Source organism: Struthio camelus, chromosome 1 (assembly GCF_040807025.1).
Source record: "Struthio camelus isolate bStrCam1 chromosome 1, bStrCam1.hap1, whole genome shotgun sequence".
Lineage (NCBI taxonomy): Eukaryota > Metazoa > Chordata > Aves > Struthioniformes > Struthionidae > Struthio > Struthio camelus.
The window spans coordinates 18061044-18077757 of NC_090942.1; the positions used below are offsets into that span (position 1 = coordinate 18061044).

General features: G+C 35.1%; 1 protein-coding gene across 5 annotated transcripts in view; it reads left to right on the forward strand.

Moving 5' to 3' along the window:
• TBC1D22A (TBC1 domain family member 22A) overlaps positions 1-16714 on the forward strand; it is a 199691-nt gene that overhangs the window by 26300 nt on the left and 156677 nt on the right. For all 5 annotated transcript variants that reach the window (XM_068931095.1, XM_068931071.1, XM_068931077.1 and 2 more), the window contains exons 5-6: positions 11697-11767; positions 16514-16642. In XM_068931095.1, coding sequence (XP_068787196.1) covers positions 11697-11767; positions 16514-16642 — 200 coding nt within the window. The remainder of the gene's footprint in view (positions 1-11696; positions 11768-16513; positions 16643-16714) is intronic.

A 16714-nucleotide genomic window follows, 5' to 3' on the forward strand; every position in this document is an offset into this window, starting at 1 on the left:
TATGTGGATGGATGTTTTGTAGACGTTTGCAGTGAAGGTACATATATGCATAGATTCCTATTTGGGTGGAGGTAAGGGAGGGGAAAAAATTCAGTAATGTGATTGACTGACAAGAGTGTTCAACAGAATATATAACGAGAGTGAAGGAGAAAGAAAATAAGCTGCATCTCAAACAACTTCTGTAACTTTTAAGTATGATCATTTTCTCTATTTACTGCATATACTGTGCTTGTTGCACAGTTTATAAATGGTGTGCTTTTGACAGTAGCCAAAACTTGTAGCTGTATCAAAATGATTGTATTAAAAAAGCATAAATAAATGCATAAGATCTGTTTCATTTCAGCCAGACTACCAGTGACACAAATAGACTGGAAAGGTAAATCATACATATGCGTAAATATGGCACGATGGCTAGTGGAGCAGTAGGATACACAGCTGGAGAACACTTGCTTTCAAAGACTTGAGGCCTTCATTTTTATTAAGCCAACCCTGGAGCTGTTCTGGAATGGAGGGAAAATGTATATAATTTGTAGATGAAATTGTATTTATTAGGGCAGATGTTCTCTCTTCTTTTGTTAATCATATGCTGTACAAAACACCATTTTTTCTAATGTAGTTCTTCAGTATTGTATGCATGATTTACTTTTACTTGTTCTGATTAATTCCTACCATTTTAGCTTTTAGAGGGTTGTAGCCAGTGGTACTACTGCCTACGTTTTAGTGCTTGGTAGCTCAGGGATTTACTTTACATCTTGTCATGGATGGAATTAAGGCTTCTTGCAGATGCCTTAGGTTTGCAGGCCTAATGCTGACTCAGCCTTGGCCTGAGGCTAAGCTGACTGACTAGGACGTGGAGAACGACTGGATGTGACGTGAGAAATTGCTGAACGTAACCGGGTGAGCAGCTGACAGAAGTTGCTGATAGCCCCAGAAGGGATGCCTGGATTTCACAGACAGTAAAGAGAGAATTATATGTGAAATGTCCAAACAGCACAGAGACTTTGAGGGGAGTTTTGGGAACGTTTTGGGAAGTGCAGTCTCATAAGACCAACAGTGCCTAGGTAACCAAAGAAATAACAAATTTGGGTATGTTTGCAGTAAAACTGGCACCAACAGGGGAAAAAGTAATTGAAGTGGGTTATTTGTTTGGAAGGAGGTTGGGGTGGAGAAAGGGAGGTAGAATGGTGAAAAAGGAGGGTCAAGGAACAGGATAAAAGGATAATAAGGCATGTAATCATGTGACCAGACCTTTCTGGGAGTACCTGTTGGGCAGCCCTGGACTTGGTCATTGCAGCTGGAGTCTGACAATATTGTTATTATAACCATGTTATAATGTTGTTATAACCATGCCACATGAGTCCGACCTGCCTCTGCTGTCAGGGCGACTGGGGAGAAGCAGGGGTCTTCCCTGGTTGGCAAGGGCCAAGCGTCCTGATATCAATATGTTAGTGCCCATTCCAGGCCTGCTATGGACCCACTGCTCCATAATAAGATGGGTATTGAAATATTATTTATAATTGTACTGTAATTTTTATGATTCCTCCAGTCATTCATTGTCAGTATTATAATAATGAATGTAAGTTCGTGCTTTTGACAATCATTGAGAGTTTGCAATGTTAGATTTGTATCTAGTCTACTTTTGTTTTGGAACTGCCTATAAAACAGGTTAATGGATCCATCTTCTGTATAAGAAAATTACTAAAAGTGGAATGAAGTAAAATTGTAGTGTATAAATTTACAAATTTACCTCTTAATTGCAACTTTGTTCTTGGATCTCAGACATCTACTATGAAACTTTTTCTGTTCTTGGAATGCAAAGATTTTGTTTTACTTGGTTTTCTTTAGGTAAGTTTCTATTTAAGGCCAAAACCAGGACCCTCTAAAGACGGTCACTTAATACTACTTCAAAATGTCTCAATTCTGGTATTTCTCTGTCCTTCACTCTGCTTCTCACCACCTCCATGTCCTTACGAAATCCTGAAATGCAACCACAGAAACCCATTGCCAGTAAAGAACAAATCCCCCTGAACAAAAAGTTAACCTTAAATAATAATACTCTCAGACTTCTGTTTTAAAGTGGCAAGCTGTTATTCATCTTTTTCTGATGTTAAAAAAAAAAAATCCTGTTTCTTGGTTTTGACCTCAAAAGTGTCCATATATGTGTATTTTTTGTTTTTTTGTTTTTTCCTGAAACTATGCTTACTAAAGACTGTCCCTGTCCAGCTATCTTCGGTAACCTAGCCTTGCTGACATGCCACGACATGTCTGCTGCAGCCTTTCTTGGCTCTTGCATGTTCTTGGATTTTCTTCAGAATCCATCAGTGGCTTTTTCCGTTGTCCCTGATGTCCCTTAGTGCTTTGATTTTAGAAATACTTTTTTATTTTCGCTTTCTAGTGCATCACCAACCAGTCTCTCTGGGTTTGTCTGCAATATGTCTCTGTGCCCGAACCTAAATTTCTTTCTTGAACAGACAACTCTAGGTGCTATCTCTTATTTAGTATTAGTGAAATTCAGATGGCATTTCTTTCTTAATATCAGTGAAATTCCTTTGCTTATTTTATCTCTTTCCCCTTGAATCCCTCATGTTTTCAGTGAAAGCATACTCAAGAGGAAGGATATTTATTTGTTGTGCGAATGTGTGATACGGCATTCAATTTGAAGTTCACCCTGCCTTTTAATCAGTGTTTATAGTCAGTGCAAGTTGTGCTTTCATTGTTTCTTTAGCATGTCTATAGACACCAAACTCTGGTAGTATCAAATTTTTGCTACTGTAATTGCCCATGCTACTTTTTCCAGTGCACATAAAATACTGGAGGAAGATGTTTGCTGGGGTACAGCCACGTTCCTTGGAGTTGTGTGTGTAAGCATGTTTGCATGCTTCCTCCACCCCTGCATATTGATTGTTTGGAAGTACTGTAAACCTTTTGACTGTTTTTTTGGAGGCTAATGATGATTCTTTAATTTTCATATATTTTGCTTAAACTCTAATGTTTTACAACTGCCTTTTCTGATTTAGTATACTGTAAATCTTTCATATGTGTTTTAATAAGGCATAGAAGAATAATATATTTCTATACTAACTTACCAAATGAGATAAAGAACACACACATATATATATATATATATATATGTATATATGTGTGTATATATATATATAACAATACAGAGAGGAGTAATAGAAGTAATATTTTTATTTTAAACTTTCTCAAGCTGATGGTTAAAAATGCATGGATTTTAAAATGTGGAGTGAGGAAACTGCTAGTGTCTCATAATGTCTACTTACCTGATAAGATAAAATGCCTCTCTAGATTGAGATAAGTCTTTTAAAAAGAAAATATAAGAAAGAAATAATTATGCTTACCTATTCATATAAATTAAAGATTTTTAGAAATTATTGGGTCAACAAAGTGACTACAATTCATGCCGGTAACGTTGCCCAAGTTACAAAATTGTCTTAGAAATTGACATTTGGAAGACATGAAAAGCATTCTTTCAACAAAAACTTTAAGATAAGATTTTTTTTATGAGATGTTATTATAGAAGAACAATTATGTTCAAAAAATAATGAATTCCATATGAAATAAAACTTTCTATAATTTGCCTTTGTCTCTCTGAAACTGAATAGCATTTTATTTTTCTGATTGCAATTCTTGTAACAGCCTTTAACTTATAGAAAAATAATAAAAGTTTGAACTTAATGCATTTTTTTTCCTCATGCATAGTCTTGCATGTTAATTTTAAAATATATGTGATGCAAGAAATTGTTTAATTTATTGTTACATGTTGGCATAGGGAAGAAAGTAAAAGGGCACTGAACTCTGGGATTGTTCTAGCTCAAAGAAGAAAAAAGACTTACTCTTTAACAGGTTCCTTTGGACATATTTTAAGTAATGATTTAGTCTATTTTTTCATTATTTATTTATTTTAACCAATGATTCTGTTTTTAAAGGTGATACCACTTTTTAGTTAATAATTTAAGGTTTTGAAACTATTCAGTGAATTTTATTGGCCAGCAATGAAGACAGCTGCGGAATTTCAGTTACTGATATGGAAAAAGATACAGCCAAAATGTGTAGGTGTAAAGGCTGGAAAAGAGAAAAACAAGGAAAGAAGAAGTGCGGAGAAGAAGGTGAAACAGACAAATGGCACTTAGGGGACTGATCTGTAAATAGAAAGGAGAGGTTAAGAAAACAGGAACCTGGATGTAGCAGTTAACAGCAACATTTTTACCACTACTTTGTATGTGCCTCAGCAGATGGATGCTTTTCCTGCAGTACCTCTGTACTTCAAAGAAAAAGAGTTCATGGGTCAGGAATGTCTGAGTTAGGAAAAATCCAAGACAATGAATCCCTCTGGCATAGAGCTTCCTGCTGACACAGCAATGCAGCGCATCCACGTTAGCTCTGGCACAAGACTGTGTGAAGCCTTGGCTCTTGTCAAGGCGCTGAACAGTCTGAACTATCCAGATCTTCTTTGAGCCTAAAACGGCTCTGAGCTGCCAAGTTTGGGTTTCCCTGACTGAAGCTTCCCTACGGTTTTGGTTCTGGAGTTGATACAGGTAAAACGAACTCCGATTTATTTCTGCTTGATAGCGTGTGTGTACTTCTAGGTTCAGCAGCAGGCAAGTTCTGCCTCTGTCAATTAAAAAAAAGATGGAAGGCAAGGACTGGAATTAAATTTTTGTATAGGAAATACATGCAATACTGCATCATACAAAAATCTGAACTGAAAAAAAAAAAAGCCCGGAAATATACTCTGTTAACTCAACAAGGTTGAATTAATATTGGGTGTGACTTTCACGTTAGTCTTCTTGCAATTTCACTTTTACAGCCTCGTTGTAGTAATAATGTGTAGGAGTTGAGGAATGTTTTTCTTGGACTGTCCTTAAATTCCACCTTAGTTCAAATTATCCTCTAATAAGTGTAAACCTCTTTATGTTTGGATTGCAGTGTTTTGATATCAAATGTCCTGCATTAACATTTGTTTTAAATTAAAGCACCAGTTCACTTACTAGCATTCAAATTTGAATGTATTCCTCATTGTGCAGACTAACAGAAATAAATAAATCTACTTGTATCGGATACGTTACATGGAATTGATTTCAAGTGGCACCTTGGCCAGTCTCAACAAATCTGCCAAAAGTAATATAACACGTGTAGTACCTATGTTTAGAGCAGAAATGCAAACCAGGGCAGAAAACTTATAACCTTGAGCCCGTGCTTGTTGTAAGAACTTCTACTCTAGTTTGAGAGCAGAGTTTCTGTTACATTATCGTTTTTACTTTAGCTACTCTGAATATAGTCTATATAGATTTTACTAAAGATAATTCCTTCTGTCGGACAAAAATTGAAGTCCTCTGTTACCTTATGGGGTAGATAATGCTCAGTTACCACCATCATTTATTGAATGGCTTTGTAAAGTTTGTTGTGAATTTATGATATAAGATCGTATTTTGAAAAAACATATATGAGAGGGAATGTCTGCTGCAAAAATATGCAGATTAACTTCTCTACTGCTCATGTTGCTGTCTTACAAAGTCAACATTTATTAAATACCTATCTGATAAGTTTGATAACAATGCTGAAAAGGTAACTTTTTATTCATGGCCTAAAGATTTGATCTAGGATGCTTTTCTCTAACAGTTCAGAGAAGTATATGTAACTGTAAAGGTGTCTTCTGTTCACAGAAAACCAGTAAAATTGCTTCCATGAATTTCCTCTCATGAAACGTATCACAACTATTAAATACAAATTTGGGGGAAAAGGCATAGTTGGTTTTTCTGTTGAATTGTGAATGTACAACTTTGTTTTTTCTTAAGTCTTGTGTGGATAGCTTTTTTTTTTGTATACTAATTCAAGCTAAATCAATTTTCAGTGGGGACCTTAAATACTGCATATAGACTGTATTTAGACTGTATTTCCAGGTTTGTAACTGTTTAAGTATGTGGGGAAAAATAAAAAGATACTTTTCAGATTCATTAAAAACAACTTCCAAATTTCCACAGAAAGAAACAAAGCGTGATCGTTTCACTTTTAAGTGCAAACAGTGAGTTAACACAGAGCAAAGGGAAGTTACAGTTAGAATGTGACAAATCCGTTTACCACCGATGAACATGTGATTTCCCCTTTCAGAATATTTTTGAAAATTAAACTTCTAACCTTTGTGAATGATCTAATCATTCAGAATAGTATATATGTGTATTCTGGATGAAAATGTGTACGGTAGGGCCAGTTCATTCTTTAGCAGTTGCTATTCTTAGCTATTTAAAAAATAAATCTCTGCTGAAAGGATTTTCTCTTTAATGAGGCAAGACCAAAGAAAACTTATTTGTGGAACAGATGAGGGAGGAACAGGGTTGACTGGAGTATATAGCTGGATCATCAGCTACTTATTGATTATTAAGATAAAGCACAGATAAAGATCCAGTCTTCTGTGTGCACGTGAGACTTAGAAATCAAATATATTTATATTTTCAATTTTAAAATAGCTGTTTATTCTCCTAGGTAGATAGCACTGGGGATCTGCTATATGAGGTAGCTGTGTCCTATATTCTTTTTCATAAACTGCTCAAATATATTCTCAGATTTTACAAAGTTTTTTTTTCCCATTTTCTATCAAACACCTATTCTACTGTTTTACTTACCTGCAGTTCTGGTGGGTATCTTAAATTTATTCAGCCTGTTCACGCTTTTTGTAAGCCAACAAAGAGGAGGTGCAACAAGAACTGTTAAACAAAGCGAGCTATATCTTGAAGGTTAGTAGGGATAAAATGAGATTTGCCAAATTAAGGCTGGACTTTTCAGGAGGTTCTTTAGCATACAGGTATAGAGCAATATAAGAAGTAGGATGGTAACTCAAGATATGGGGAGAGAGAAGAAAAGCTGTACTTAAGATATACAATGGAGGTGGTAATGACCTGAACTGGAATTTTCATGTTGCTTTCTGAAGTTTACAGGCAGCCTGAAACAGTTTTTATGGTTCAAAACTTGTTATAGCTCTGTGTTTTAGTAATTCACTGTGATCATTCTTGAGGCATAGAAATCGGAAATTCTTTCTTGATATTCCTGCTGCCAAGGAGCAGCAAGGGCAGACTTCTCCCCGAGGGGAAGTGAGCCGAGCTGGAGCCTGTGAACAAGGCAGGCAGGGTCAGTGGCCTTGCTAACAAGGGAACTATCACAGGGTACCCGAGCAAGGTGAGCAGAGCAGTGACCAGATTTAAGCAAGAGTCCAGATCCCCAGGCAAGTCTGGGACAAGACAGGCTCAAAATCAAGCTGAAAAGTCAAGCATGAAAAGTTCATGGTGTGGTTGTGGATCAGTAGGGTTCAGGGCCAGGCACGCAGCTGCAATATAGGAGGCAGGAGCCAAGGTGAGAGCCTCAACCTAAAAACGGCTCCCACAGGAAGGTAGGGCAGCCCTCATGGAGGCCTCTTAGCTGTCTTCACAGCAGCGCTGTTCAAGGCTACCAGCTGCACTGTCTCAATTTTGACCCTGAGCCCAGGCAGGTGAACCCCAAGGAAGGCTTGAGGGGATGCACTTGGAGTTCTGACCCTTGTGCTGTCCCACAGCAATGCAATTGCTACTCTAGCCTCGCCTGGATGGCCTAATTTCAGCTGTGCCCTCACCATCTGGTGGGAGCCATACAGAAGTCCCAAGTGTGTGGTGGAGAAGCCCCATAACAGTGGAGCATAGGTGGAGAAAGCATTTATGCCTAAATGGATTTCGAAAGTCCTGAAGAAATTTTTCTGATACTGTTGCAACAGATGCCAGGAGTTTTGAAGCTATGCCTTTTAAAATGCAGCAAGGCTATGTTCTGAACTTAGGGGAAGTTGTGGAAATGCTCTAGTTGTTTGGATATTGAATGTTTTGAAAATGGTAAAGGGAGGGGGGGGGAAAAAGGAAGTTCATACTGATGACAAATTGTGGGCTTTATTAAGGCTCTTTAATTGCTACTTTTAATATAAGGGTTAATCATCAAATAATTACTGTGAGCCCAATGGCATGCTGAAGTGAAGATAGTAAGGACACTCTTTAATGACACACTTTCCCCAAAGATTAATAGTATATTCTTGAAATTGAGAGTTTTGTATTGAAGCAAGGATTTTTTGAAACATTTGCAATAGTAGACTTCATTGATAAGTCTATCTTCTGAAAAACTGAGCTTTATTACATCAACTTTTAAATTGAAAATACAGTAAACACCTGATCATTCAGTATTTTATATGCCTTAGAAGTTTTGTTTCTAGCTTGTTTTCAGTGTCCAGTGTAATACCTGGTAACTGGTCACTGATATATGTTGTTTGAAAGCAATGTTAATTCACTGTTTTGCACTTGCAAAGAGTTGAATGGCAATCTTTGGCATTCATCTTTTTTAGCTTATGTTTATTTGATGTCAGATGTACATTTGACCTAAGAATTCCCAACTTGAAAGCATAATTTTTATATTTTGATCATCTTAGAGTTTCATATAGGAATTGTTGACTCCTTTAAGTCTAGGAGTTCATTAGGAAAGGAAAGTCCTGCACTTTTGTACAGTATTTCTAGAGAACCCAGTTAGTTTTTCTGTACATAATGTTCTAACAGACCTATACCTATGCATAGTTTCTAAAATTCTTGAAGATCTTTGGATGTAAATGCAAATTTTATAGTAGCTCTAGGAAAGTTATGAGAATTTAACCAAAAATCACCAGAAATATGCAGTGGTTGTAAAACGCCATTAAGTAGATTAATGCTCTTTAGCTTGGAGAGGAGATAACTGAGAAGAGAAATAAGAGATGTATAAAATCATGAATGGTATGAAAAATGTGAAAAGGGATTTCTTGCAGTGAATAATAATGGGAAATAAGTCAGGCTTCCATGTCAGTCCGACCCCAAAGGAAGGATTTTTGCTTAATGCGTAATAAAGTTGTGGAGTTCTTTGCCATGGGATGTTGTGAATGTCACAAGTGTGAATGGGTTCAAACATGATTAAGCAAGTTCAGGAAAGATAGGTCTCTTAGTGACCATTAAATGCAGTAGTGCACATACTATTCTGTGGCTGAGGAATCTTTAAATTTTAGGTGACTGGGAATCAAATAAGTCACTTCATACTTGACCTATTCTTCTATTCTTCCCTTTAGTATTTGGTATTTGAATCTTTGGAATGCCCAGGGTATAGGACTGAACTTATCTTTGATCATGCTCAATATGACATTCCTAAATTATTAGATATTCTATATTTTTAGCATATTTACACAGTCCTATAAGTCTAAATTTGTACTGATAGTAAATAACCTTTATTTATTTACATGCTCTTGCTTTAACAAGATCTGACCTTGACCTCCTTGTTTTTCTTCTTTTAAAGGAAAGATATAAATTAGTTGATTTAAAAGCAAAACTACAGAACAAACTGTGATTTTGAATCAAAAAACAAGTTAAGAGATTTTTCTTTCTAATTTTCAAGGATCTGTGTTGATCCTTGACTATTAATGAAACTTATTTTTTCAAATACAGTATTACTTAAAAGGGTATTGACTGAAGACAGTTTTACTGGAATCATAAGAAAGTAACCCTTTTTTGTCAGACTGGTTTCAGGACTCGTGATAGACACTTTCATATGAATTTTTTTTTGATTTGTTTAAATCTCACATCTGTTAAATGCAGGCACGAGGAATAGGATTGCTTGAATGGACTTAATGAAGTGGATTGCTTAAAACAACTCAGTTAAGACCTTGATGTTTTTGAAGACTTGGAGTCTTCCACATCTGCTGTGTTGATTGATGATAAAACATCATTAGCGAAACAGAGCTTTGATATGATGGACTTTTAAAATCTTATTTCCCAGTATCTGTTCCTTTTCTCTGCTTTTCTTATATTTTGAGCCTGATGGATATTGAGGCAATGTCTGGTCACTGTGTTACTTGGGTTGTGATGACACGGCCTGGCTGTTCTCAGTGAGATCTCTGTGCAGCTGCTGTTCTCCTGGCTGAACCTGCTGCCGAACGTGAGAGAAAACCGTAATTTATGGAACGCTCACACGTACGTTTGTACGTACGTGTATCTAGTGCTGTAATGTTTTTCTTAACTCAGTACTCGTTGCTAAGTTCATATCTGTTTGGGATAGTCCTAGTTTGTTTGAAGTGACCATCCTAAAAATCACTCATCTACTTATGACCTTATGACTATGGTAGTCCTTCATTTCTACCGTCTGCTCATTTTCCTTTTTCTGTATTTTTGTAAGTGAAGAGATGGAAGTATGGATTCATCCAGATGGAAATTTTTTGTAATGATGTATTTTACTTCTTATTGATGCTCTCATTGCATTTTAAGACAAAATGGATTTTGTTAGTGTCATTTTGGTAGTGCGCAACTAAAGTAAAAATTCAGCTTAATATCGGGTAACTTCATTTTTAGAGTATAGAGTAGAAAATACACTGCATGTTCCAGGGGCCTGGATTTTTTTTCTTTAGTTGCTGCTTCTCTGGAAGCTTTAACTGTCAATTAAGAATTCTTTTTGTATACTTTAATTATTTAGCATCAATACACTTTTAAAAGAGTCATTTTTTTGAATATATTTATTAAATATTGCACTATTTCAGTTGAGTATGTTTTCCTTCCTGATTTAAAAATAGTTGAAAATGTTATGTGGAAATAATTTGCTAATGATAATATTCCACATCTAATATGATACTTAACTTGCTTGCTATTGTAGATCTGCTTTTCTTTCTGAGCAGCTTAGTGGATATGCTCATTTATGTTTATCTGTCACATAGCTGCTGCTTCTGTGTTTTTTCTCTTGTGAATGTTTTCTGGAAACATACTCTTGTTGGAGATGCATGGAATGGGGGAGCTGACGGTAATTATGGATAGTCGCATACTTTATAAGAGAGGAGCGAAGACAGACATGAATTTTAATACTTATGTATCATCTTACTAAAAGACTTTACCAGTTTAAGAGCATGATGTTACCAAACATAGGCTAGCTTTCAAGCCCATTGAAGTTAGTGAGTTTACTTTTGTGCCTGAGTAACACTGTTGAAGAGGGGGCTGCAGCACTTTCATTTCTTGTTTTACTGTTTGTCATTCAAATTGACCTTGTGGCTTAATCCTGCTAATGCTTCAGCTTTTTGAATTTGAGTAATATGCAATTATGGCAGTGCTACCATAAGTCGTACCTGCTAATTTCTGTTGCCCTAACTATTCTGTACTTACTCTAACTCTGTTGAATATAAAACAAGTAGCTCTGGAAATAGGGATCAGAACTGAGGGCTCCCAAATTTTTTCAAACACTTGATATTTGAGAGGAGATTACTTTCAAGAGGACTTTCAAGTACAACATGAAGAACGAAAATATAACATTGATTAAATTCCAGCGTTGACACATGAAGTATCATTCTGTTTACATAACTGCTAAATGCATTTTTGATTAGGATCCGTATAAGTGTATTACACAATAAGGCTGAGTATCTCTTGCATATTAATATGAGGCATGTATATTAAAAATAATACTGGGAAATACTGCCGAAAGCTGCCTTATTGCACTCAGTGCCTATCCTCATTGCTATCCCTATAGATAGCATTTATCCTGTATCTTCCTAATTGTTCAGAAATGCTGTATAGTTATGATTTCATTGGACTTATAGCGAGGTATGATAACTGCTGTAAATGTTATTTGGTAATATTTTTCTTCTTTCTCGTGATATACTTTTCTTTTAATAGAAGAATTACGGAAGCTGAGTTGGTCTGGAATTCCCAAACAAGTTCGTCCAATTGCGTGGAAGCTGCTTTCGGTAAGTGTTTTTTGTGTTTAGCAGTAATAGCCTTTTCAGTCAGTGCAGATAATTTTGCTTGAGCTGTAATTCATTAGTGATACTTCAAAACTTTTTATCTTATTGTTGAACTGTAATGAAAGTTCTGTTCTTTACTCAATTTCAAGCTTAAAATGAAAGCAAGGCTTATGTGATAACAACGGCCTATTTCAACCAAATTTGCCAGCATGGTGGAGAGTTCTAAGATGAGTAAATTCCTACAATTTTCTTGAAAATAGGCAGACAGTAGCGGAAGGAAAACCTATCAGTGTCCCAGGAAAGGCTTCGTTCTGACTACTCATTTAAGCAATGGCCGAGAACTCCTCATAGAAAAGATAAATACTGTGTTGAAGAAAAGTTACAATGGGAGCTTGTGCTTCTTTGGACTGTTTTCCTGCAGCAGGTTAAGATGAACAAATCAGAACTGCCATGGTCCTACCCTTTACCTGGTGGCATTGGTTCACCTGCTGTCAGACTTGTGAGTCAGTTCAGGGAGATAAGCTGATTAAAAACCTGATCACTTTTTTTTATAGGTGAGTTTTTGGTTGGCTTAGCTCTCTGAACCTTGGCCAGAGGTAGGAGGAGATTAGAACTGTAATAGATCTGAAATCGATTGACTGAAATATCATAGAACAGTACACTAAGATATTTCATTCAAGCAATCATGAAACACAAATTTGTCGAAATCTAAACTTTGTTAGGTTTAGTGTCACAGAACTTGATTTTTTTTTTTAATCTTAATATTTGCATTATATTTAAATAGGGTCCTTTTGCAAAAATACAGTGTGTGCCTGATAGGAATGTTTTTGATGTCAGTTTTTGAACTATGATACTTGCCATGGCAAGTCGTTGTTAGTTTTAGCTGTTGTTTGTACGCTGTTGAGAGAAAAAATCGTGAAGGTGTTTGTGTCAAAAAGAACCAAATATCTCATGCAGCCCGCTCTGTAGCGATTGTAGAAGACGCTTCGTCAGCAAATCTTCACACATTTAAGAACTACTTAGAATTCTGAGTTATGTGCACAACAGTTTAGTGCTATTGAATTTTTCAGAGTGTGGGCTTACATAGCTTTCCTTTTTTTAGAATAATTCAACAGGGAGTATAAAATATTTACCTCAGATTGAGTCCAATTTCCAGTGACTGAAAGAATCTCTCTTGCTAATGAATTCCAATAAATTTGCAGCTTAGTTCTTCCAATGCAAATGCAGGTGCAGCTTCTAAACAGTGAATATTAAAATATTCTATTGCAATTAAAGTTAAACATGCAGCATGCAATTTAATTGAGTTCTGTTTTCAAAGTTACGTGGGGTTTTTTGGCTCTAAAAATTAAGTGAAATTTTTTTTTTTTTGAGTAAGAGACTTCCAAAACTCTTTCTCTAAGCAGCTATCGTATTTTGAAAGTTGTCAGTCTCTCATTACAAGTGTTATAGATTTTCCTCTGTACTTCGTACAATGATTTCTCATCTACTGAGTGATCCTCAGTGAATACGTTTTGGAAACCTGAAGACCAGTTATTTAGTAACCTTCAATTTTCTGTACTTTAAGGCAGGAGCTTATTTCATATTCTTTCAGAAGTGGGGAGGAAGGGGTGCTTTGACCATTTGTGGTCTTTTTAAAAAAAAAAAAAAAAAAACTCTCTTTTTTCCTAACGTTATTTGATTTTGTTAGTCACTTTAATCGCTTTACTAATACACCTCGCTGATACAATGGGTAGTATTGTAACTTACTGTGTTATAAGCAGCAATGGGAGCTGTTGGGGAAATAAACGTACAAAACCAAAAGTAAAACATAAATTGCAAGAACAAAAAAGACCAAAAAAACCCAAAAGAACCAAGTTAAGAGTGGAGGTATTTGTCTTGGAATTGCTCAGAAGTCCTACTTAATAAGCCCAAACTATGATTTATTTGAGACACCGAGCATGACTGGTATTGGAAACAGAAGGTGATTGTTCGATTTATTAAAGCAGCATTGAAGATGAAATTTTTAAAATACAGTTTTAAAAATTGATCAGTTGAAAGAGCTATTACATAGTCAAAATTTTAATAGTATTAACATATGTGTTGGATCAAAGCAGTTTTTCCAAAGTGAAAGCAACTGAAAATCAATATGATGCTGAGAGACTGCTGCTACTATCAAGTCTACTTGTAACAATTTATAAAAATATATCATTTATTCCTAAAACATAACAAAGCTAGGCATTCTATACCTAAAAGTAAGCAGAACTATTCAGGCTCAGTTCTCTTTTGAATAACAAAACTAAATACATGGTTGCCAAAGCCTTTGAAGGGAAATTAATGAATAAACGGATTAAACTCTACACCAGTTCATGCCCGGATGATATCTTGCAAGCCCTTCCAACTTTTTAAAGTAAAATCTTATCTGTAAAGTGAACAGGAAACAAGACATGTCCAACTGAAAGATTACTTCAATCTCTGAACCTGAGTAATGGCAAAAGAAACTATTACTGAGAAGTGTTGGCATCGTTGGGACAATCACATCTGATCTCACAAATGAATTGTTTTCTAATGGGACTAACATATCCTGCAGAAAAAAATCCAATGATTGACAATAAATAGGGGGGTAGAATTCAATATTTAACTTTTTTAAACAATATTTACAAAACACTAAGGGTATTAAATGTCAGACTGTATATTTAGGCAGAAGTTAAGCTAATGCAATTTAAAATACCTGAGACCAGATGCAAGTCAGTACATCTTAAAAGAAATGGTCTTGACGAAACAAGTACGTTTTAAAGATATCTGAACTGTAATTCAGTTTGTACTTGTTTTGATGGTTTCTTAAAGTGTGGAGGAAATTAAAATGTACAAGGATTTTAAAAATGATTTTGATGTAGAGATCCTTATAAAAAGGCTGTTGATGTTTTCCTATGGTGATTTTATTTTTTTTCCCCCCAAATGTTAAGCATTTGTAGAGCAAAGCAGAAGTTAAAGAAATGGGGGATTCTGTTGGACTGCAGCGGGAAAGTAATGGAACTACTGTATTTATTCTTAATATATTTAAATTTGTTGCGTCAACTAAGAGATTTTAATCTTAGATTTACCCCTATCTTCGCCCTCAAAAATCCAAAGTACTGATCATTTCTCATGAAATGAAGCAGACATGTTAACAATTATAACTAGCATTTTTGCTTCCAATGTGTTTAGGACTGAACAAGCAAGTTGCTTTGGTAATAAAATGCATAGCTCATTATTAGTTACTTGCACTGCCTATGGCTCATTGTGTAAGTGGAGATACGTACTGCACTTCTACTATCAAAGTTTATGATATTAGGAGGATTTTTAAATTTAATTTAATTTAAATTTACCTTCTCTATTACATTATTTCCCATTAGTTATGACAGTAGCTGTTATTGTGGAAGGAAGGCTTTTATAATACTGACAAGAAATGTTTTAATTTGTTCTGAATAGTGAATGATGTGATTCTTAAATTTTTTTATATTGTCTTCTGGATGGCCAGATCTGTTTTTAAAGCTGTCTATGTTTAGAATGTTAATTCTAAATAATTTTTCAAGCTCTTCATATATGTAAATATATGAAATATATTACATATATAATTACAAATATAATTTGATATGAAATAACTGTATTTTTTGTGATGTTATGAGATATTGGTGATGATTGCTTGAAATGAACCTGCTTACAAGAAAGCATTAACTGTTCCTGAATATTCAGGAAAGTTTTCAGTAGCCAGTTACATGAATAATAGTGTTTAAAAAATATAATATTTGTAATATGTAGTGCTTTATGTAATAGCTGAACATTTGGTAACATTCATGATGCTTACTTTCATAAAATGGTGAAATGGTAACCTGAGCTTGTTGTTTCTAAATAGAAAATAGCCTGAGATCCCAGAAATAGGGATCATACTGGACAAAGGAAGAAAATGAGAATGGATTTTTGTGGAAGAATGGGATTTTCTGATATGTTTGGATGCGATTCTGAAGAACAAATTAGATGCATTTTATATTTAAAGAACAGTGCATAATCCTATCTGATGTTTGACTTCCTTAACATTCCTAAACCTAGTGGGAAAAATCTAATATTTATAATTTGTTTTTGAGACGTATAGCTACTATTGCGTTTAAAAACTCAATCACTGATTCCACTGAGCCTTTTTCTATGATGTACCCTGTAATAATCAGTTGAGGTAAAATGAAAATTTGAAATTTTTTTCTCTTCTGAAACAGTGAAATAGAATAGCTAGAATGTTTTTGAAACTTTTGAGGAAATACTCCATTGCATTATGATTTTAACCATAATTTAAACCAAAGTACCTATTCTAATGTATATCATTCCTATTTTAAAGCAACTGAGCTAAAATGCATTTTGTTTAGAATCAAAAGATATACCTCATAGAAGGACCATATGGGATACTAGAAATTAATGAACGCTTACAGTATTATAGTTTTCTGTACTTATTTATTTTGAGGATTTTTTTCATAGTACGTCATAGTATTTTTGATCAGAAATTGCTTTTTAAAGACGAAAAATACACTTAAATCTATTCTTAAAAAAAATGTTGATTTTTAGTAAGGTGTTGGTATTTGAATTTTGTATCTGTAAAAACCGATTCACTAAAGGATTACTTAGATCCATGTAGGACTGCATTGTACTGCATCAGTTCATTAGCTCTTCTGTCGCATATAGCCAAATGCTAACTGTACGTCTTGTAAGGCAGAGTAGTATCTTTTTCATTTAACTATTTTTCAGGGTTATCTTCCTGCAAATGTGGACCGAAGAGAAAGCACTTTGCAAAGAAAACGGAAAGAATACTTTGCGTTTGTTGAACAATACTATGATTCCAGAAATGATGAAAATCACCAAGATACCTATAGACAGGTACAACACTTATTGAAATGACTTTTACCTACATGAAATCTGTGAAAGAACTTCAACTTCCCCGCACCCTCT